This window comes from Oratosquilla oratoria, chromosome 15, assembly GCF_046742065.1.
Source record: "Oratosquilla oratoria isolate Oo_2021 chromosome 15, ASM4674206v1, whole genome shotgun sequence".
Classification (NCBI taxonomy): domain Eukaryota; kingdom Metazoa; phylum Arthropoda; class Malacostraca; order Stomatopoda; family Squillidae; genus Oratosquilla; species Oratosquilla oratoria.
The window spans coordinates 2,214,260-2,238,095 of record NC_134791.1 but is presented as its reverse complement, the minus strand read 5'-3'; the positions used below and the strand labels follow the sequence as shown (position 1 = coordinate 2,238,095).

The window sequence follows — 23,836 nt, the reverse complement described above, 5'->3', positions numbered from 1 at the left end:
CATAGATCGGTCATACATGAGCTCTGAGCTCTCTTCCGGGAAGGAAATAGCTGTCGATCACGAGTCCAACACGTGATCCAAGACAATGGTGAATAACATACACACAAATACACACACACACACACACACACACACACACACACACACACACACACACACACACACACACACACACACACACACACACACACACACACACACACACAGGATGATAAATAGCGGTTTGGTGTTCATTGACTTTGGAAAAGCCTTTGACATGATCCCACATTACTGGTAAAGCCACCAACTGTCATTATATTCTCTTCCTCCTCCTCTTCCTCCTCTAGTCCTCTTCCTCCTCCTCTTCCTCCTCCTCTTTCTCCTTCTCTACTCCTCTTCCTCTTTTTCCTCCTCTTCTTACTCCTCTTCCTCCTCCTCTTACTCCTCTTCCTCCTCTTCCTACTCCTCTTCCTCCTCTTCCTACTCCTCTTCCTCCACCTCCTCTTCCTACTCCTCTTCCTCCTCTTCCTCCTCCTCTTCCTTTTCCTCGTCCTCCTCTTCCTGCTCTTCTTCCTACTCCTCTTCCTCCTCTTCCTCCTCCTCTTCCTTTTCCTCGTCCTCCTCCTCTTCCTGCTCCTCTTCCTCTTCCTTTTCCTCATCCTCCTCTTCCTGCTCTTCTTCCTACTCTTCCTCCTCCTCTTCCTTTTCCTCGTCCTCCTCCTCTTCCTGCTCCTCTTCCTCCTCTTCCTCTTACTCCTCCTCCTCCCCCTCCTCCTCTTCCTACTCCTCTTCCTCTTACTCTTCCTACTCCTACTCTTCCTACTCCTACTCTTCCTACTCCTCCTACTCCTACTCCTCTTGCTACTCCTCTTCCTCCTCCTCTCCCTATTCCTCTTTCTCCTCCTCTTGCTACTCCTCTTCCTCCTCCTCGCCCTCCTCCTCTCCCTCCTCCACTTCCTCCTCCTACTCCTCCTCTTCCTGTTCCCCTTCCTCCTCCTCTTCCTCCACTTTCTCCCCTTCTTCCTCCTCTTCCTCCACTTCCTCCTCCTCCTTCCTCCTCTTCCTCCACTTCCTCCTCCTCCTCTTCCTCCTCCTCCTGGTCCTCCTCCCATCCAGTGTATTATTGCCCTGTGTAATGTTTTGTCTCTTTGGGCGAACAAACAGACAGACAAACATGCCCGTAGCATCCTTTGTTCTTGTTGAACATTTTGTTCACAAAAATGACCTCGATACCAAATTAGACTTTGTGAACCAACGGATCTGTTTATGATGATGAACATTGAACAATTAGGGCGTGTGTGTGCGCGTCACTGGGATGAATAAAATCATCTAGCGACAACCAAAACGAAAGGAAAAGTGCCAACCGGCACAGAAGGTGTTATGGAAATCTTAATAAAATCATCTGGCGACAGTCTTAAACAATTTCTGGCAGTGCAATGTAGTTCAGTTCGAAGCTTTAAGATTCGTTTAGATAAACACCTAAGCAAGATGTTGTAATGTCTGACATTTATTTTATATTATTTATTTCTTATTTGTCTCTTTATTATTATTTCCTTCATTATCATTTATTATTATTTATCTGTCAATTTATCATTATTTGCTATTTACCTGTTTGTTTATTATTTAACTTTATTTATTTACTTATTTAATTTATTACTATTGATAATGATATAAATTTTATTTATCATTATTATTTTTGCATCCGACCTAGTTATGGACCAAAAGGTCTCCTGTCGGCATGCTCCTTTGTAATCCGCATATCAACAAACCACTAACACCCCCCCCCCCCGGTGAAAATAGCACATGTGTTGTAAAATCACCGGTCGGTGGTTCTTCTTTAAAACTTAGTTCTTCTTTCCACTGCACATTGTATCGATTGTATTCCCCCTTTCCCCGTGCATATTGTATCGCTTGTATTCTATTTCCAGTGGTCATTGTAGCTCTTGTATCCGTTCCCGTGCATATTTTAGTGATTGATTTATTTTTCCAGAACTTGTTGTATTAGTTGTATTCCCTCTCCAATGAAGATTGTGTTGATTGTATTTTGTATCCAGTGCTTATTGTATGTGTTGTGTTTCTGTACATCTAGTTCACATTGTATTTTATTGTATTCTCGTGTTTCCAGTGTACATGGGATTTATTGTATTCTCCTGTATCAGGCATTTAAGAATTTATATCCAATGTATATTGTATCTATTGTATTTTAATGTGATCCCGTACTTCCAATGCACATATGGTAGATTGTATTCTCCCATCACAGGAACGTGGTGTTTGAGAATTAGCATCCAGTGGGGATTGTATATGTATTTCTGTGCATACAATTCACATTGCATTGTATTGTATTGTTGTATTTTGTTGTATTCCGTTGTATTCCTAAGACTTATTGTTTTGTTCCTTTTCAGGAGCGGATCATTCCCGACGTGGTGCCAAGACGGACGTCGCCGGCGCCGGTTGGATGAGGTCACCCTCGAGGCCGAACTGAGGTCACCCTCGAGGCCGAACGGAGGTCACCCTCGAGGCCGAACGGAGGTCACCCTCGAGGCCGAACGGAGGTCACCCTCGAGGCCGAACGGAGGTCACCCTCGAGGCCGAACGGAGGTCACCCTCGAGGCCGAACTGAGGTCACCCTTGAGGCCGAACTGAGGTCACCCTCGAGGCCGAACGAATGCCGATCTCCACCTTGGGACCTGCGCTCCGGCTGAACAAGAGAAGGTCGAGAAAGCGGGCCCCTCGAGAGGGGGAGAGCTGCCCCCGGGTCCTACATTACCCTCGGGAGCGTGGGGCCACGGCAGGACCCTCGAGGACGACCTGAGACTGGAGGAGGACCTCGAGGACGACCTGAGATTGGAGGAGGACCTCGAGAAGGAGGTGAAGGACGTGGCGTGGAATGCTGAGGGTTTGAGCCTGGGAGTACTTCGGCCTGAGGGAGTTCATCATGGTGCTGGTGAAGGAGTACCACATCCCACTTCCTCTCACGGTCGAGGAGTACCGCGTGGCCCAACTCTTCATGATCGCCGTACGTACTCCAAGACTTCCCTCGTCGGTACTCCAAGGTCCTGGCGGCCGTGGAGTACTCCCCGAACTCCCCCCCTCCCCCCATAACTCCCCCCCCCTTTCCCCCCCAACTCCCCCCTTGTATCGCATGGGCGCATGATTTGTGGGTGTTCACTGTGCGACAAATAAATTTGCTTGTTTTTGTTGTTTTCCTGCAGAGTGCCACGCACACACACACACACACACACACACACACACACACACACACACACACACACACACACACACACACACATACAATGTCATTTATATGTGTAACTTTATTCGTATATATTTATCGGTTGATAAACTTATGTTGATTTATTTGACAAAATGAATAATGTATTTATATTTATTTACTCAGTTTATCTATTTATCTTTAACACAGACAAATTACAAATCAGGGTCACTCTCAAATGCCTGCATGCTTTAGCTTCGTCATTGTTCGAGTCCTGTAAATCAGCCTTGCCCGCTGTCCAAATCATTTGTGCTTTGTATGTTTTCCTATAGTGGGAGGGCTGGCGCTGTGACGTCATCGTTTGAGTCGCCGTGGCTTGATGACGTCATCGTTGTGTTATGGCAAAGGGGTGACGTCATCATTATGTTATGGCGAGCTGTGATGTCATCGTTACGTCATCATGGACCGGTGACGTCTTTATTGCGTCATGGTAGATCGATGACGTCATGTTTTGGTAACGTCAAATAGCCACATTTGATGACGTCATCGCAACCATTACGTTACTATGGCTAGGTGACGTCAGATCACTGGAATTGACGTCATCGTGCCGTCACGGCTTGTCCTTCGGTTCGATTCTAAGCCTCGGACAGTTTCCGGCCATGGACCGCTGTGGTGGGTTGGTTTCCATCCCCAACGGCCGCAAGTGACTGCCTAGCACGATGGGCAAAGGTGGCGGAGGCTAAGCGCCTCCTGGCGTAAGCACCTAATGCTGGTTTTCTTTTGGTGCTGAACACTTGTGTTCAGTTGAACAGAGGTTCCGATTGAACAAGGGACGTGTGTGCATGTATATATACAGTATATATATATATATATATATATATATATACTGTATATATGCAATAAGAACACTAGGAACGTGTGTTTTATAAATGCAAGGTAACCACTTAAGAAATTAAACAAACGGATCAGAGCGCTTTCGTATATTACATCTTCAGTGTAATTTACACTGAAGATGTAATATACGAAAGCGCTCTGATCCGTTTGTTTATTTTCTTAAGTGGTTACCTTGCACACACACACACATATATATATATATATAATATATACATGCATACATACCTAAAATACAGATACACACGATGGTAATCATATAATCTAGTTCATTCCCTGACTCCCTGTTCATGTAAATATAATCTTCTGCCGCCATTAGCCAGAATCAAGGTTCGACCTCGAGGAGGTGGCTGGCCTCGCTAGCCCTCGAGACCTTGGCTTTGCCCCCTCCTCCTCGTCCTCTTTGTCCTCCTCTTACTTCGTCTCCTCCTCCTCTTCCTCTCCCTTCTCTTACTCCTCCTCCTCCTCCTCTTCGCACTCCACTCTCCATCCTAAATAGAGACAAGATTTGTAATTGTCATTCCTTCCCGTCGTTTGTGTGGAAAAAGTTGTCGAAGCCGAGACTAAGAAGAAAATAATAATAATAGTAATAATAATAATATATTAAACGAATAAATAGATAAACAGAAATAATGTAAATAATAGAAAATTGAGGAACCAGTAAAAGGTCCGATTTTATATAATTTCCGTTATCAAGCGACCAGAGTCGTCTTTGTCCGATTGCCCGTCCATTGACCTTGGCTTCGGCTTCGATTCGACCCAAGTCGTTAAAGGAATTGTAGACGAAACAGTTGTGGACAAAAGTCCCGACCCAGTTTGCGGTTTTCCGCTGTACAGATGTAATATTGGTTCCTAAATAGTTTTGATATTTTCATTGAGAAAATATTAGTGTTTATGTAAATATTACATAGAAATTATATACCAAATATTCACCGACATACACCGGAAATCCATTTGTTGGGCAAGGACTTTTGACCTGACCTAATTTGACTTTCATCTCATGACCGTGACCTACCATGACCTCTTAACATTGACTTATTCCGACCTATTTTGACATTGACCTCTTAACTGTCATTGACCTATTTTGACCTCTCTTGACCCACGTTGACACGACCTGTCATGGCATATTGACCTATTTTGACCTCTCTTTACATTCCTTGACCTATCATTACCTACTTTGACATCTCTTGACTGACCTCTCTTGGCAAACTTTGACCTCGACCTATTTTGACCTCTTGCCATTCCTTGACCTCTTGACCTACTTTGACATATCTTGACCTCTTAACCTACTTCGACCTATCAAGACCTCTCGACCTACTTTGACATTCCTTGGCCTCTCGACCTATCATGACCTCTCGACCTACTTTGACATTCCTTGGCCTCTCGACTTATCATGACCTCTCGACCTACTTTGACATTTCTTGGCCTCTCGACCTATCATAACCTCTCGACCCACTTTGACATTCCTTAACCTTGACCTACTTTGACATATCATGACCTCTCTTGACCTTCCTTAACCTCATCATCGCTTCATCATGATCCCATTCTCCTCCTCCTCCTCCTCCTCACATCCTAGCCCTCTTCCTCCTCCTCCTCCTCCTCCACATCCTAACCCCCTTCCGTTCGTAGTCCTAGTCCTCCTCTTCTTCCTTCTCCTCCTCCTCCTCTTTATGATCATCCTCTTCCTCCTCCCCCCCTTGCCCCCAGTCACCTAAGCTCTCTTAAACTGTTTTGATTCGTAGGCAGCTCTCAGTTCCTTTGCTGCATCACCATTTGGCCCAATTTGCCTGCCGGTCGAATTCTGGCCCGTTTTGACCCAAACACTCCTCTTTCTCCCTCCCCACCCCTCCTGTCCATCAACACAGATTCTGATTTGGGCGTATTTCTACCTCAGTATTTTTTTTATTATTATTATTTTTTTATTTAGGAGCATTTAGCAACCTTATCCCCCATCCCCCAGCCTTACCCCCCCCATCTCCGGTCCCTATAACCCCCCCCCACCCCCCCGCCTCCTCCCCCTCCCCCACCTTACCGGATGCAAAGCGGCTTCTCGATTTACGACCAGACATGCGTGTCATAGAGAAGGGTTGGGTCTGAACAGATTCCTATGAAGCAGATAAGATAACGTTAATCCAAACCCTTAAAGTCATCGGGTATATTAAGCAAAGGCTTGAGATAAACAGATCAAAAGAGAAAAGGCGCGACGTGACGTCATCAGTATCGTCAGTATTTGTTGTATTCTTTGTAATGGAGAATTGCAGATTGAGATTTGTGGAATTGTCAGATGACGTTTAAAAAAATGCATCTAGATTTGACAAGAAAGTTGTAAGAGGCATTATATTTCTTGATAGTTTTTTACTTAATAGAAAAAATTCTGATTTCTTGATATTTTATCACCAGAATTTTAATTTTTCCTTCAAATATTATTCCGTTCCTTCAGATTTTATTCCGATAATTTTCCCCAAACTTAGACTATGATGGTCATAGATTCAAACAAAGAAATTTTCACTCGACTGAAATTTAACTTTTGACACAAAGCATCAAGGCCCGCGCGATGACGTAATGTCGTCCGGTCAGGTCGGGCGGGAAACGCGACTTTGTTGATAAACAAATCCCGTTGTTCATAATGTCCACCCCGTTGTTATGTCTACCAACGAGTCTTCTCCCTTTCCTCTCACTTGATTTGCTTGTTTCCATACATGGGCTTATTTTCTATGGGTCGGGGATTTCATTTACATTTATTTATTCTTTGTTCTTCTTAATTTGATTTTTGACCTTTTCCTCCCTATAACAAGGCCACCTCTTTCTGAGAATTTAAACTACCTAACGACATTGCCAACAAGCGCTCAAGCCAGGCCCTGCATCATCGAAGGCCTAGTTTACGTGTTTGCATGAATCGACTTGCATGAGGCTGTGGATGCTGCAAGAATGGTGGTGTCCAAGGAGTACCGAATTCCTCTTCCCCTCACTTGCGATGAATATCGCATCGCACAGCTCTACATGCTTGCGGTAAGTTGGGGGGAATAGGTGTGCATGTGCGCACGCACGTACACACACACACACACACACACACACACACACACACACACACATCAAATAAAAAACCTAGATGTTAGGAAATCACACGGACCGAATGGAATTGTAAATTGGATACTGAAAGAGTGTATTGATGAACTAACGGACTAATTATACAAGATAATAGACTTCTCACTCAAAGAAGGAAAGGTACCGCAGGATTGGAAAGATGCAAACATCGTACCAATATATAAAGGAGGAAACAAAGAAGATCCTACAAACTTCAGACCGGTATCCCTTACAAGCACAGTAGCAAAAATATGCGAAAAGGTTATCAGGAACAAATGGATCAAACACTTGGAAGAGAATAAAATACTAAACCCTAAACAATTTGGCTTTAGAAGTGGAAGATCGTGTACCACAAACTTAATATGTTTTTACTCAAGATTAATAGAGATAATACAAGAAAGAAATGGTTGGGCAGATTGCGCCTTCTTGGACTTGCAGAAGGCTTTTGACAAAGTACCACATAAAAACTAATAAGAAAAATTGAAATAATAGGGATACAATGTAAGCTACTGAAATGGATGAAAGTTTTCTTAAGTGGGAGAAAAATGAGTGTGGTTCTTACAGACAAAAACTTGAACTGGAAAGATGTGATAAGTGGCGTTCCGCAGGGCTCTGTATTGGGTCCTTTAATGTTTGCCATATATATAAATGATATGGATGAAGGAGTGAGGCATTACATGAACTTTGCTGATGATGCCAAATTACTCAAGAGAATAAGCACAGAAGACTGCAGATCGCTACAAGAAGACCTAGACAAAATATGGGAATAGAGTCAGAGTTGTGAAGTGAACTTTAACATTAAGAAATGCAGTATAATGGAATTTGGAAAAAGCAAAAATAGAATATTGGGTTAATATAAAATTTGTACCAAGGAAGTAAAAAAAGTCGACTCAAAGGGACTTTGGAATGATTATCTCAAGTGACTTGACACGTGATAAACATGTCTAAATTAGTTGGAGAGACTTTTAACTTGTTAAGATCAATGAAAGTGGCGTTCGACGACATGGGTGAAGAAATGGTAAAGAAAATCGTGGTTTTATTGATAAGACCTAAATTGGAGTATGCTGTGACACTATGGGCACCTAGTAAAAAAAAAAGAAAAAAAAAAGAATTCAAAGAGCAGGGACAAAAATGGCACCTACACTCAAATTTGACATACAAAGATTGGATAAATTACAACCATCAACTCTGGAACAGAGAAGAGAAAGAGGTGATTTGCTGACCATTTACAGAATTATGAAAGGGATGGAAGTTCTTGATAGAGACGACTTATTAAAATGGGACAGAAGAGAAACAAGAGGACACGAGAAGAAACTAAAGAAGGACAGTCACAGAAGAGATTTGAAAAAAGAATAGCTTTCCATGCAGAGTGATTGATATCTGGAACAAACTAAATGGGGAAACAGTGAGTGCCAAAACTATACAAGATTTTAAGAACAAACTGGATGTGGAGAGAGACAAAAATGGGCCACTATGAGCTTAGCTCCTGTCCTGTAAAATACAACTAGGTAAATACACACACACACACAACCTTGTAGACATACTACACACACACACACATATATACACATTTATATGTGTTTGCCATGTGTACATATGTATATATGTCATGTATGGAGTTATGATTTATTTTATTATTTTATCATATTTATTTTTTAATAGATTGAAACTAGTTGAGTTTGTAGAGTCATGTGCAATATTTTTATTTTTATTGATATATATATATATATTGTGTTAATTGGTATGCACGCAGTAAAGCTTGATGTGCTTATGTCTAGTGGCGCATAACAATCAACTCTTTCATCGGAATAAGAATAATCTGGCATTAGCCATAATAAAATTCTCAGGTTGGACGACACATCATAGTAGGTTGAAAAAATTCTTGAGTTTAATGACTGCCCTTGGTGAATTTAAAAATTCTCAAATTTGACGACACTCATCATTGGGTGTATTATAATTCTCAGTTTTAACGATGATCCTTAGCAGGTGTGCAAGGTTGCCATTAATCCTTTAAGGAGGAGATTCATGTCTATAGTTTAATGAAATCATCTGCAATTAACCAGAATAAAGTGTTTATAACAGGGACACACTGTAAAGGGTTAAAAATGTTGTTTATTGATGTTGTAACGACACATTTTACTGAACTTTTTCATTATAGTGTTTCTCTTGTCCAAGCGAGATTACTCGTCAATAGGCAGAACGGGTACACAAGTTAGCATGAACAGCGAATAAGTTTAGCCTTTGTTGTCTAAGATTCTGAAATACAGGTGACTTTATTCGCTGGTCTTTAGCCACCACGGAAGTGGGTGCCGAACTTCTCCGTCAGGAGGACCTGGTCATGCAGCCGTGCATGTGTAGGTTCAGTGGGATGGACGTTGAGGATGATCGTCTCCCCCCACCAGCCATCACTGAGGGGCTAGTGTGAGCTAGAATGACATTATAAACGTAAACTAATATTTTCTTTATATTGAGCAGGATTCGCCACGGAGGTCATCAACCAACTTGGTCGTTACTGACGTTTTTTTTATTCCTCCAGATCCGAGAGAGAAAAAGATGGTAGGACCATGTTCCTCACCTCTCGGGAACTTTTTTGTTTTAATCTTCGCCTGTTCTTCAGAAAAAATCGCGGCAGGAGAGCCATGGCGAAGGGAGTGGGGTGGAGATCCTGGTCAACGAGCCGTATGAGAACGGGCCCGGGCCTGATGGGAAGGGCCAATACACGCATAAGGTGTACCACGTGGGTAGCCACTTACCAGGTACGTGTTACAGAAGCGACTTCAGAAGTTTGAATGAACCAAGTAACTGTACCCTGTAGTCTTGTGGTTATATTTGTCATATATTTATAGATTCATCCATGATTATTGTTGATGTTGTTATTGTTAAATATGAGTGTGCTGTTATCCGCAAAATGAAGTGGTAGGGCATGGATGAGGAACATCTCCCCATTTCTTTCACTCTTTTCCATTCTATGCATCAATTTCATTTCTCCCTACTTAAACAATGCAAAGCTCACATCTCATTTTTTTTTTCGAGCAGTTCATCCCCTTTGCACTCCTCTCACGGAACAGGCTGTCACCAAAATTCATACATTCTTCTCGAACACTTTAAATCATTCTTGATCATTTGTACTCATTCTACATCCTGACTGTAAGCCAGGGTTGCCAGATTCAGAACACAATATTATCGTACTATTTAATAAACATTAAAAAAATCGTACAAATCATACGAAATACAGAAAAGTATAGTACAAACTGTATGATAAAGAGGATCACTATTGTACATTGTAAAGAGGGTTAAATAATCGTATAATGTACAATAATTATCGTACGAATGGCATCCCTGCTGTAAGCCCATATGGCTTCATTATTACTAATCACCTACCCTTTCCTTAGTTTATTCCTTATGCTCACTCCGCCAAGTGACACGATTAGTTTCAGTGTTCAGGTCATTAAAGGGGATAGATTGCATTGAGAGAATAGATCTGATTAAAGATGGGAGGGCTTTAAGAGGTTATGGGAACAAATTAAGAATGACCACATGTCCAAAGGATGTGAAGAAATAAAGTTTTCTATATACAGTAGAAAAATAAATACTTGGAATAGCTTAGAAGGTGATACAGCCCAAGCTCAAACAATATACGAGTTCAAATCTAAATATGTTAATTGGAAGTTAAAGATATAGATTAAGTTGGAACTGTACATGAATTTGAGTCTAGGTATGTTAGAAAATTAGAGAATAGGAGATGGGACCCAAACAGCATTGCTTCTTTTCTGTATCCTACCATAAGGTAAATACGTACTCTTGTATGTTCTGATGACATGACCAAACCACCTCAGGTTGGGTTGTCCCTCTCTTTCTCCCAGTACCAACTTTACCCCCTACTTCATTCACAAATCTTGGTGCTGCTTATTTCATTACATTATTTCATAGCTATTCTTGTGTTGATACATCCCCTGCTTTTATATACTTGATATTACTCTTATGTTCCATGCTTCTTCCTCTTACAGTGCTGTCAGCACAATCACTCCTTCATACAATTTTATCTTAGTATCCATTCCCAAATGATTTTTTTTTTTTTTTTTTACTTTACCAGTGACCTTGTGATGCACTTAGCAGTACATTGGGTTTTCAGTCTCGTTTTATTAGAAATTAAATTGTTTTTCTTTTTCTTTTCCTCTATTTCAGGGTGGCTGAAGTCCCTCATTCCCAAGTCGGCACTCTCGGTTGAAGAGGAAGCCTGGAATGCATATCCGTATACAAAAACACGCTTCACCTGCCCTTTTGTTGAAAAATTTAGTATTGAAGTTGAAACCTACTATTTTAATGATGGTGGTCATCAGGATAATGTCTTCAGTCTTTCAAAATCAGACTTGAAACAAAGAGAAGTCGGTAGGTTACGTATTCGTGTTGTAAATTTTTAGGATTGATATGTTTATTCATGCTGGTCATGACCTGTCATTCAGGAGGAGCCAAGATAAGAGGGAGGGAGGAGTGGGGTGGATGGGAGTGGAGTATGTTGGGGATGGAATGGGTGGGAGTGGATTTTATGCCTTTGTTTTTTGGGTCTTTTAATGTGTGTGGATGTGGTACAGATGAAAGTAAAAGGGAAGAGATAGGCAGTATGTTGTGAAAAGAAAGATGGATGTGTTGGCATTGAGTGAAACTAAGTTGAAAGGGAGGGGAGAGTGTGAATTTGGGAGTGTAGTTGGGAGGTTTTCAGGAGTGAATGTATGTATGTTTTTGGCTACCTCCCTTGTAAGAGGGAAAAGCTTTTGATATATGTATGTATCTGTTTCACAGATTTGATAGATGTTGTAAGGGACCAGCTCTATGGTGCTGATTACAAGGAAGAGGAGGATCCTCGCAGATACATCTCACAGAAAACGGGTCGAGGGCCCTTAGAGGACAACTGGATTGAGGAATACTGGGGTGCCTGCAAAGTAAGTTTACGTGTTCCACTCGTGTTTGTTTGATAAATAAATAGGAAGTAACAGGATGGAAAAAAAGTAATTTAGATTCAAATATTCTTATATCAGTTTTGTGTTAACATAAGAATGAAGGAGACTGCAAGAGACCATGAGGCTTACACTAGGCAGTTCCATGTCCATTACCACATGTCATCCTCATCCTTAAAGTTAACCGTTTCTTAAAACAACTGATAGTTTCAGCACTCGCTGGATGGTTGCTAAGTCTATTCCATTTGTTGACTATCCTATTAGTAAACCAGGTCTTGCCTATGGTCCATACCCTGCACTGGGGTATGGACTGCATGATGACATACAGTCAGTACCTTTTGCCCCTATGGACCAGAGCCACACATCATTTGATCATTATGACTTTATGCTACAAAGTTCTCTGTGAGGGGCACCATTCTAGCCTTCTGATAAGGGGAAGTTTGTGATATTAAACCATATCATCATCATGACTTTACCAAATATGTGTGAAACGTCGCACCAATAAATGCTCCGTTCTCGCATGGTATTTATTTTGGTATATTTCTTCCTCTTTCTCTTCTTGTTCATCTTGTTCATTTTGTGTTTAATGTTTTTGTAGGACTCGCCCAGGAAAAAAATAAAGTAAAATGTCCTGGTTGATAAAAAATTTAGGATTTACGTAATTGTTTTGATATTTGGATTAATGTTTTATCTAGGAAAAAAAAATAAAGTAAAATGTCCTGGTTGGTAACATTTTTAGGATTTACGTAATTGTTTTATTATTTGGATTAATGTTTTTTGCGGTGCTCATCCAGGAAAAAATAAAGTAAAATGTCTTGACTCATAACATTTTTAAGATTTACGTAACTTTTATTATTTGGATTAATGTTTTTGTGGTGCTTGTCCAGGAAAAAATAAAGTAAAATGTCCTGGCTCATAAATTTTTTAGGATTTATGTAACTGTTTTATCATTTGGATTAATGTTTTTGTGGTGCTCATTCAGGAAAAAAATAAAGTAAAATGCCCTGGTCGGTAAATTTTTTAGGATTGACATAATTGTTTTATTATTTGGATTAATGTTTTTGTGGTTCCCATCCAGAAGAAAATAAAGTAAGATATCCTGGTTGGTAATATTTTTAGGATTGACATAATTGTTTTATTATTTGGATTAATGTTTTTGTGGTGCCCATCCAGGAAAAAATAAAGTAAAATGTCATGGTTGGTATCATTTTTGGGATTTACGTAATTGTTTTATTATTTGGATTAACGTTTTTGTGGTGCATAGGGCAAGGAGCAGCCTCGCCCTGATGGCAAAGCTATCATGTGCGCATACAAACTGTGCCGAGTGGAGTTCCGATATTGGGGCATGCAGAGTAAAATCGAAAAATTCATCCATGATATTGGTAAGTTTTAATTTGAGTATAAGACATGAAAAATATGATAATTATTCCTATTTTTCCACATACCCACTTATCTGGTTAATAAACATTGGAACAAATTTCAGCATTACGGAAAACAATGCTCCGTGCTCACAGACAAGCGTGGGCATGGATGGACGAGTGGTGGGGGCTCACGATTGAGGACATCAGAAGTATCGAACAAGAAACTCAGGCTCTTTTGGCCAAGAAATATGGTAATGAAGGCGAGGATGAGGCGGAAGCCGAGGAGGGCGTTTCTGCCGAAGAAGTGAACGAGTCTCATGCCGTACCAGACTTGAACGTTCTGGAAACGCCTGTGGCTGAACAAATGTCGACATATAGCAGGACTAGTGACGATGCATCCTCGAGTGAACACACAGTAACTAATGACGAGGAAGCAAAGTGTAGTGTAAATAATAGTCATTATAACGTAGACCACCTCGTAGAAAGAAGACTTTCTGGCAGTCCGAAGTTAAGAAAGCAGGAACTGAACGTTAGTATGGACAGTGTTATGGGAGACGAGCTTCGGAAGAAGGGTTCGTGGTCACGAAGTGGTTCGAGAAACACACTTAACTCGCAGTCGCCTGGTAAGCTCGGTAGGCATCCCCAACTTTTTTGGGGATGTCTTGTGCTAAATATCAATTTTTTAAGGGATGATTGCATTAGTAGAGTAGTCGACGATTTTACGATTTTGAACATCCGAAGATATATTTTTAGTAGAGCAAGTGCAAACACATGCGTATGTCCAATTTTTTTCACACGAGAGTGTGAGTGCATGTACGATATATGAATATGTACAGTATATATTTTGCATAATTAGTTACCATGTATGCATTGTATATGTAGTTTTGTAGTTAGTTACTTTTGGTCAGATTAGGGGTTGAATATTCAGTATTGTTTGCATTTTATAAATGTTTTACCTAATTGTAGTATACAGGAAAGGAGCATTGTTCGTGGGGTACTGTCCCTTATTGTGATAGTAATCGCCGCCTTGAGTTTCACTAAGTAGAGAACCTGCAGCCCCACAATGGCTGACAATGGTCCTTGGGTCCTCTCACAGATATCTCTCTTTCTCTCAGCTCTCTCTCTTCCCTCTCTCTTTCTCTCCTCTCTCTCTCCTCTCTCTCTCCTCTCTCTCTCTCTCTCTCTCCTCACTCTCTCCTCTCTCATTCTCTCTCTTGTTCTCTCTCTCTCCCCCTCCCTCCCCCCTCTCTTTCTCTCCCTCCCTTCCTCCCTCCCCCTCTCTCTCCCCCCCTCTCTCTCTCTTTTGAGGGGGACATAGGACTATTGTTTGTGTTGTATCAGTTTGGGACTGTTTTTGTTTCACTGACTGAAAGTGTTAGAAGAAGAGGAGCAATGGACAGTTGTCAGATCTCCATGTGTGAAAAGGTGCAAGAAATACAGTTGAAGTTGATAGAGATTGATTTTGGGTCCAGTCCAGAGACAGAATGCCAGCCCCTCAGGGCTGTACCTCTCAATGGAGAGAGGTCAGGGGACTGACGGATCTAGAAAATGAATAGCTTCACTGTCCATCCTTCAGGATGTCTGATAAAAGGAGGTACAGTGATGGTGGACTGACTGGTGAGGTTATTTAATGTTTGTATAAGAGAGGGCAGAGTGCCAGAGGACTGGAGGAGTGCCTGTATAGTTTCACTCTACAAGGGAAAAGGGGATGAGTGTGAGTGTAGTAGTTTCAGAGGGATCAGCTTGTTAAGTGTAGTTGGGAAGGCTTATGGGAGGGTCTTGATTGAGAGGATTAGGAGAGGAACAGAGGGAGTAATTGGTAAGGAACAGTGTGGGTTTAGGACAGGTAAGGGTTGTGTAGATCAGATTTTTGTGGTAAGACAGATGTGTAAGAAAGGTATAGGAAAAGGTAAGGATGCTTTTTGGGCTTTTATGGATCTGGAGAAGGCTTATGACAGGGTAGACAGGAAGGCACTGTGGGAGGTATTGCAGATATATGGGATAGGAGGAAAGCTTTTAAGAGCAGTCAAGAGTTTTTATGAGAGTAGTAGAGCATGTGTTAGGATTAGAAATGGAGAGAGTGGCTCGAGGTAAAGGTGGGACTTCGTCAGGGATATGTTATGTCGCCCTGGCTGTTCAACTTATACATGGATGGGGTGGTGCAAGAGGTAAATGGAGGGGTGGTGGGTCAGGGATTGAAGATGTTTAAAGAATATGGAGAAAAGTGAGAGATAAGCCAGCTGTTGTTTGCGGACGACACTGTGCTTGTAGCAGGATCAGAGGAGGGATTGAGGAAGTTAGTGACAGAGTTTGGGAAGGTGTGCGAAAGAAGGAAGTTGAAGATAAATGTGGGTAAAAGTAAGGTGATGAGATGTACAAGGGGAGAAAGTGGGAGCAGAGTGAAGTGAGTATTAAGGGAGAGAGACTGGAGGAAGTGGATATTTTTAGATATTTGGGTGTGAATGTGGCAGGATAGGGAGGAGTGGAGGTGGAGGTAGAATGTAGATTGAGAAAACTGCGTAAATGCCTTGGGGGATTAAAAAGTGTAATGAAAAATAGAGATTTGGGAATGGATGCTAAGTGAGATTGTATGAAGGTAATGGATGGGAGCTGTATTTTTTTTTCCTCCGAACTTGTTCCCTTGAATTTGCGATTCCCTTGTGTCCCTAAACAAGAGATCTTTTATTTCAAAGTTGTCCACTCCATGCAGTTATGTGAACACTGCAATTAAGTTTTCACTTTCTCTTCAATCCTTCAATGATGACAGGTGTAGTGTTTTGAGTTTCTCTTCATGCAACTTATCTACAAGGTCAGGAGTAATTTTGGTTGATGTTTTATATTCTCTTGATCTTGTTTATATATTCCACTTTGTATTGAGAGCGTACCACCAGGGGCGGACTGGCCATCAGGGCAATTGGGCAATGCCCAGTGGGCCAGTTCTTTTGTGCCCAAATGGGCTGGCACAAGGGCCAACTCCGCTTGGGAAAAACCTTTATTCATCTGTTTTTCAACAGTTTAATTATTATAGATATTATCTAAAATGGTCAATTATGTCCATACATAGGCCTCAAAATACCTCTAAGATTGCTTAACTCGCTTTGCTTGCCACTCGCCCCCTCGCATGGGGCAGGTCTGAGTGAAAAATGCCTGGGCCGCTTTAACCATATCCCAGTCCGCCCCTGTGTACCACTATTACTTATTTCAATCTACGATGGATTAGGGTCTTGTGTATGTATACATGCATGTATATACTGTACATATGTGATGACAGTTTGATACACATGTTATGTGCAAGTATTTACATTATAGATGATTCCACATTTTGTTATGGTATGTATATTTGCAGAGGAAACCCTTGTTTGATGGATTGATTTATTGGCAAGGATTGTATGCCTCATCCCTTTGCTTGATATTTATTGCAAGTTCCCCACGTTCTCTCCCACAGTGCTCGATGATACTTCTTGGTAGTTTTTAGCGACAATTATTAAAAAGTTTAACCCTAACTCCTTCGACCCAGTATCATCCCCCTCTTGATTATTTTAAAAGTAGCGGCGTATGATCTCGTATGTGTCGAGAATATGTTTAAGGCAGGATTAGGCCTTGATCGTTTGAGAACCCATTTCGTCTCTAGTCCGTTTTGTCTTCCTTTCCTACCACTAGCTTGCCTCCTTCAGCACAGAATCCTGCCTTAAAATGTATAGAATTGAATTGCGTTAGCCAGAAAAAAGAATATAAAATGTGTGATCATAGTAAAGGAGTTGATCAATTAATTGACATCATTCAAAACAAATTCCCTAATTTCTAGAATATGTCGTTGGGTCAAAGGGTTTAGTCGTGATGATTTCCGTCTTATTACGTTTTCGAATTTATATAATTTCCAGCAAACTGGAGAATGGAAAGTATCCGGAGAGATTCAGCGTCTTCGGAGAGTGAGGATGAATTCTTTGACTGTCAAGGTAAGATTTTTATTCATCATTTGTACATTTTTTTTTTTTTTCTTTTTCCGAAAGGAAAGTCTGCGGACATAACGGGTGCTTCAGCCTCACTGCTTTCTCGTCAGTTAGTTGTAGTTCAGTTCATAGGAAAAACACCGCCGGATTTTCTGCTTTTGTTCGTCTTAGTATGGCAGGAGTTTACAGCTTAGTCTATTTTGAATTTAAATATGATGCAGTATTTCAAATTCCTTTTATTGAAATAGAAAAAAGATTATGTTTTTAACCATTATTATGGAAAATTATGGTTGAAAGTAAACAGAGATGCAACATAACAACTGCATGTATGGCTGTATGTATATATATATATATGTAGGTATGTATATGTACGTATATGGGAGTGAAATGGGTGGGAGTGAGTACTTGCCATTTGACTTGGCTACCCCCTTGTATAGGGGAAAAAGCCCTTGGTATATGAAATAGAAAAGATGTATATGTATAGCAAAAAGTGCAAACAAGGAGTAAATGGAGAAAGATTGTGAATGGAAAAAAAATGACATAGTTGGGGGTAGATTACTTCTGGCTCTTGGGGTCTGCTGTGGAAGTGCTGTGTGTATTTACTTAGTTGTATCTTATGGGAAGGGGAGCTATGCTCATGGTGTCCTGTCTCTGTATCTCGCTGTATCTAAATTGTTCTTAAATTCGTGTATGGTTTTTGCACACACTGTCATTTCATCCTGTTTGTTCCATACATCCACCACTCTGGGGGGGAAAGCTGTTCTTTTTCAGGTCTCTTCTATAACTGTCCGTTTTGAGCTTCCTTCCATGTCCCCTTGTATTTCTCTTATCCCAATTTAGTGTGTGTGTGTGTGTGTGTGTGTGTTTGAGTAAGTAATAAAAAGATAATATGTGCATGTAATGGAGAAATGTGGTTAGTTTGTGGATCTACGCTATCATCCATCCTGAAGTCATTTCGGTGTTGAATTTCAAATGAAAATTGTTTGGTTAGGAGATTGGTTCCAAACTCTAAAACTGTGGAGGTTGGTAAAGCTACAAGTGCTTCCACCATACAACCTCATTGAGCCAGATTAATCTACTGAGTGGGTTACAAGGGCTGTATTGTTGCCCAGGGGTATAGCCCAGTCCTGCAGCAGACTATTAATGCTGCACACATGTGTAATGGAGAAGAAGCATAAGCTTAAAAAAGGATATGTGAGAGAGGGAGAGAATGTGATGTACATGTACCCCACAAGCATGCTTGTGTGTAAAGTGCAAGTTGATGCATAGTAGAGTTGTGTGGTAGTTGATCTGATGTACATGTACCCCACAAAAGAGAGAGAGAGAGAGAGAGACATATGATTGAGAGCTATTACCCTCTTGGATGAGGGTTCAAAGCACATGTGGTCCCGTCAGTGGGTAATATCATGACATTACACACACATGATTATTTGATATTATGTCATCAACTGAGGCCAGAGCTAGGATATATATTTTTTGGTACTTTTATATTTGTCATAGACTGTACATATTTACATGAATGTACACATGCTTATGTACACATGCACACACACTTGCATGCAGTCCAGGATGCATGGATGCTCTGATGAACACATGCACACGTGCACTCAGACACATGATTAGGTAAATACACTTATGGCTGTTGAAAAATCATGGATGAAGCCTTCTGAAAATGGAGAGAACGAAAAGACCAGAGAGAGGGAGGAGGGGAAAAGTAAAAGAAGAAAAAAAGAATAACTAGAGAAGTTGTGTTATGCAGTACAATAGTGGAAATGTGCGAAATGCATGAATTAGAGTAGACTCAAAATATGGGGAAGTCTGCAGGGCCAGATGAGATTTTCATTTGGATACACAAATGATGCAAGGATCAATTGGTGGGCAAAATGCATGAACTAATTATGTATTCCTTAGAAGAAGGAAAAGTACCCCAAGATTGGGAGAAAATAAATTAGTTCCAATTCATAAAGGAGGAAATGAGAAGGAGCCTCTCAACTATAGGCCAGTGTCATTAACAAGCCAGATAGTCAAGTTATGTGAGAACATTGTAAAGAACAGACCAACAAAATATTTGGAAGAGATGGGAGGAGGCTTGGTAGACAGCCAATTTTCAATAAAGGAAAAGTCCTGTATATCAAAGCTGTTGTGTTTTTATTCAACAGCTGTTAATTTGCTGCAAGAAAGGGTTGAATGGACCGTGTTGTTTGAATCTGGAAGAAGTTTTTTATAAGATACCTCATAAAAGAGCAGATGGAAGCTGGAATACTCAGGAGGACTTAAAGGGAGCCTCATGATATTGGTGAAAGGTAAAAGAGAGAAAGAAAGAGAGAGAGAGAAGTTGTGAAGAATGTGTTTTTTGGGAGAAGGAACTAATGGGGCCCCACAGGACTCTGTTCTGGCTCTTGTAATGTTTTATATGTGTCATTCAGGGCACAACAGTATCTGGAAGTGAAAGGGTTATTGTGAGACACACGTCTTCAAAACTTGTCAAAAAAAAAGGGGGTCTTGGATGATTTGTTACTTGGTAAACATCAGTAATATTATGTCTGGGGCATAGACTGTTGACAACCCCACTTCAGTTGCAAATATTGAAAAAAAAGAAGAAATATATATGTAGTTTATGTAATCATTTAATGCTTACTGAAATATATAGCCTCAGTATAGCAGGAAAAAAAAGTTTGTACAAAATATGCAACTAGGACAGCAGAAAAAAATTCTCTTTAATAACAACTCTGCTTTCTCCATTCTTATATCATTGTTGCTATAGGTGGTACCCCCAAAAATTTTTGCTATTGCTTTGTTACCACGCTTCTGGGCATAATTTACGACTTTCAGTTTGCAGTCAATCTCATAGCTTCCTTGCTTTCCTTCTGTATCCATGATGTTGTGGGTAAAATCTTCCACTGCTGTTAACATGCTTTTTTTATTTCTGTTATAATAATAATATAATGATAATGATAATTTTATTCGGCATTGAATCAATATACATGAAGTGCAGATAATTAAAAGAACACATAGTTTGAAATAACAATTACAATTGCTGAGGATATCACAAAAAAGCATGTAAGCTTATTTTCATTGTGGTCCTCAATTGTTGTTATAGCACTCCGTACTGTGATAAATACCAAATATATGAGCTGGCAATAGATTGTAAACACAACTTGAGGTTTTGAGTGTACAATGATAGATGGACATAATGCTGCAGAGCCACGTAGTGACAATAACTGGCTGTTGGTGTTACTCACCAGTATCACCTTAATTTCATGTTTCTTATCAAAAGATATTCACATGTTAAAATAAAAAGATATTTGTGGCAGGTATGACATACATGGAAGCTCGCTGGCTGAGCGGGCTAGGGCACAATACTTGCGGCAATAGTCAAGGGGATGGTGGTTTAAACCCTGCCACTGGTGAAATTGAACCAAGGGCATGGATCATTAAATTCCACACTACAAAGTCTTCTGTGAAGGGCACTGTTCTAGCCTTCTGATAGGGAGGAGCTTGTGATGTTAAATCATATCATCATGACACACATAGATATTGACAAGCACACAAGCTCAGAAGTATAATTTTTAAGAGAGTACTGAATGAAGATATCATCTCAGAATGTGATGTAGTTTCTTTTACAATAATAATAATTACAGTGATGTTTAAGTAACATTCTAATATAATGGAGTTGGCCTAGGTAGAAATTCACAAACATGACACTTGTATTAACAAAAAAGAAAAAAGGGAGAAGAAGAAGAAGAAAAAAAAAATCACATATGGTAGATTTTCACAACATGGATAGATGATGAGTCATAAAGAACCAAATATGCCCCAGACTGGAGTGTGTAGCAATGTTTTGGTTTCTACACAGAATGAATGATGTAAACATATGAAAAGAGAGAGCAAAATCCATGCAAAAAGAGAGTAGATGCATTAGGCCTACCCTCATTAAAAGAGAGTAGAGAAAGAGAGGTGATTTGATCATGGTGTTCAGGTCAGGAGGGAATTGTGAGGTCACAGGAACAAATTGAAGATTAAATGCCTGATGGATGTCAAGAAATACAGTTTCCTGGGCAGGAGCATCATTTGGAATATCCAAAGCTACAGCAGTGAGTTAATTTAAAATTAGATATGATAGATGAAGGAAAAGATAAGGAACCCCATGATCAGAATCATCCCGTATACTACAATTAGGTACACACGTAAACACACAAAGATACGAGACCTCGTGAATACTTTTCTCCTGTACATCACAATTAGATAGATACACATGCACTCTAGTGCACTGTAAGTAAAGGGAATAGAAAACAGGCATATTTCTATTACTGGCCAGGTAATTTGGAAATTGACTGGTAAATTTGGAAACTGACTGGTTCTTCAAACGGCAAAGACATGAGACTTACGTTTGTTGACAAAACTGTCATGATGGATTGAGGATGTGATAGAAGGCATGTGAAGAAATAAACGAAAGCTTTGGTTGCTGTGTAACGTACAGTAGATCAGTTTGTTTAGCATGATTGGTCCTTTTTCCTTTGTTAACCCCTTCAGATTGGGGGCCCCCTGTTAGATGAATGAAGTTGCTTAGCGATAGAAAAAAAAAAAAAAAATCTTTTAAGTTTCACACCGGATTGAAGAAGGTCAGTAGAACTTCTTTCCCTAGTGTACTCAGAGCCCCCTAATAGCACAGAATCATCTTGCATGACCCTGAAAAAAAAAGAAAAAAGAAAAAAAGTGAGTCGTACCTCCATGTTGAAGGGGTTAATATTATGTGCACCTGCTTTGAGAGCACTTTCACTCTTTGGAATCACTCCCATGGTGATGTCACACTGGGCTCACTCGTAGCAACATCTTGCGGATTTGTTTGGCAGATTTCGGTTGCAATATTCTTGATAGTTGGATCATCCTGATATCATTTATATTTTACATTATACCAGAAAAGAATTATAAGAAAAAAGGTGTAGATTATGAAAAGTGTAGTGATGTATCACGGGAGTATTGTAAGCGGAGTTTTCCTTGTCAATGGAATGCAGATAAATTGCAGAAATGTGCTCAGTGTATCATTGCCACTACGGCCCACTTCGAGCTATTCCAACACCTTCACCTACTCACTTAGTGGTAAATTAGCTTGCACTAATACATGTTTCACCATTTTACACGAGTTTGTTTATATAGTGTAGAGTATAGGTAGTGTAAGATATGTTTTATCTTTTTATACAGAAAAATAGGCTTGCTCATGAGATAACGTCATGTGTTCAAGTAGACTTGGATATCAAAGGAAATCAGTAGTTATTTTAAGATGCAACAATAAATTGCAAAGGGAAAACAATATGTTAGGGGGCATTTTGGTTCATAATTAAGCTTAATACAAAAACAGATCATGATGGTATCAAACACAATATGTTAGGAGGCATTTTGGTTCATAATTAAGCCAAAAATAGATTATGATGGTATCAAACACAATATGTTAGGAGGCATTTTGGTTCATAATTAAGCTTGATACAAAAACAGATCATGATGGTATCAAACACAATATGTTAGGAGGCATTTTGGTTCATAATTAAGCTTAATACAAAAACAGATCATGATGGTATCGAACTCAATATGTTAGGAGGCATTTTGGTTCATAATTAAGCTTAATACAAAAACAGATCATGATGGTATCAAACACAATATGTTAGGAGGCATTTTGGTTCATAATTAAGCTTAATACAAAAACAGATCATGATGGTATCAAACACAATATGTTAGGAGGCATTTTGGTTCATAATTAAGCTTAATACAAAAATAGATCATGATAGTATCAAACACAATAAAGAAATATATCAAATCTGAAGTTGCCTTTATATATATGTATGTATAAGGATCCATAGAAATTAAACAGGTTATAGTTACAGCATGGGAACTTGTATTAGATATCCAAAGGACAATTTTGCAATTAGTCAGATATTTCTATTGTGAAAAGGTTAAAGAAGGTAATCAAAACAGTGGCTATTGGCAAGGTCATTAGTTCAAAACAAAACGAATATATCATAATGATCTAGGGAGAGGGAGCAATAGAATTAAGAAGTCAAATCCTCCTTAGTCATAAAAACTTCTATCAGCAAGTCATCTGACATGGATAAAATTACTAATGAGTGAATGAACAGATAACTCTTGGTTATCCAAAGGATATTACTACAAATTGAAATCCAATATGAGGAACTTTAAAGACCGTAATGGATAATATTGGGGAGAAAGATATATAGGAAAGGGGAAGGGGCCATCCTTGAGCAAGAAGATTACAGTCACTAATTTTGTTGGAAATTGGGGAAAGAAGTAATGTATTTTGTAATTGGGAGAGATTGACAAGGTGGGAAGAGAAAGGTCATGTACTCCCCTCCTTTTTTTTTTTTTTTTTATTCCTTTCTTTTTTCTTTCCTG

At 39.9% G+C, this 23,836-nt stretch overlaps 1 protein-coding gene across 22 annotated transcripts in view; it reads left to right on the top strand.

Annotated features, from left to right (window-relative positions):
• rdgB (retinal degeneration B) overlaps positions 1–23,836 on the top strand; it is a 205,612-nt gene that overhangs the window by 139,680 nt on the left and 42,096 nt on the right. For 15 of the 22 annotated variants that reach the window (XM_076198412.1, XM_076198427.1, XM_076198426.1 and 12 more), the window contains 8 exons: positions 2,382–2,995; positions 6,877–7,090; positions 9,783–9,921; positions 11,351–11,554; positions 11,966–12,105; positions 13,385–13,502; positions 13,604–14,113; positions 17,363–17,437. In XM_076198412.1, the coding sequence (XP_076054527.1) occupies positions 7,010–7,090; positions 9,783–9,921; positions 11,351–11,554; positions 11,966–12,105; positions 13,385–13,502; positions 13,604–14,113; positions 17,363–17,437 (1,267 nt within the window). In that variant the 5' untranslated portion in view covers positions 2,382–2,995; positions 6,877–7,009. The remainder of the gene's footprint in view (positions 1–2,381; positions 2,996–6,876; positions 7,091–9,782; positions 9,922–11,350; positions 11,555–11,965; positions 12,106–13,384; positions 13,503–13,603; positions 14,114–17,362; positions 17,438–23,836) is intronic. The other 7 variants (XM_076198428.1, XM_076198417.1, XM_076198421.1 and 4 more) reach the window with 3 other exon arrangements.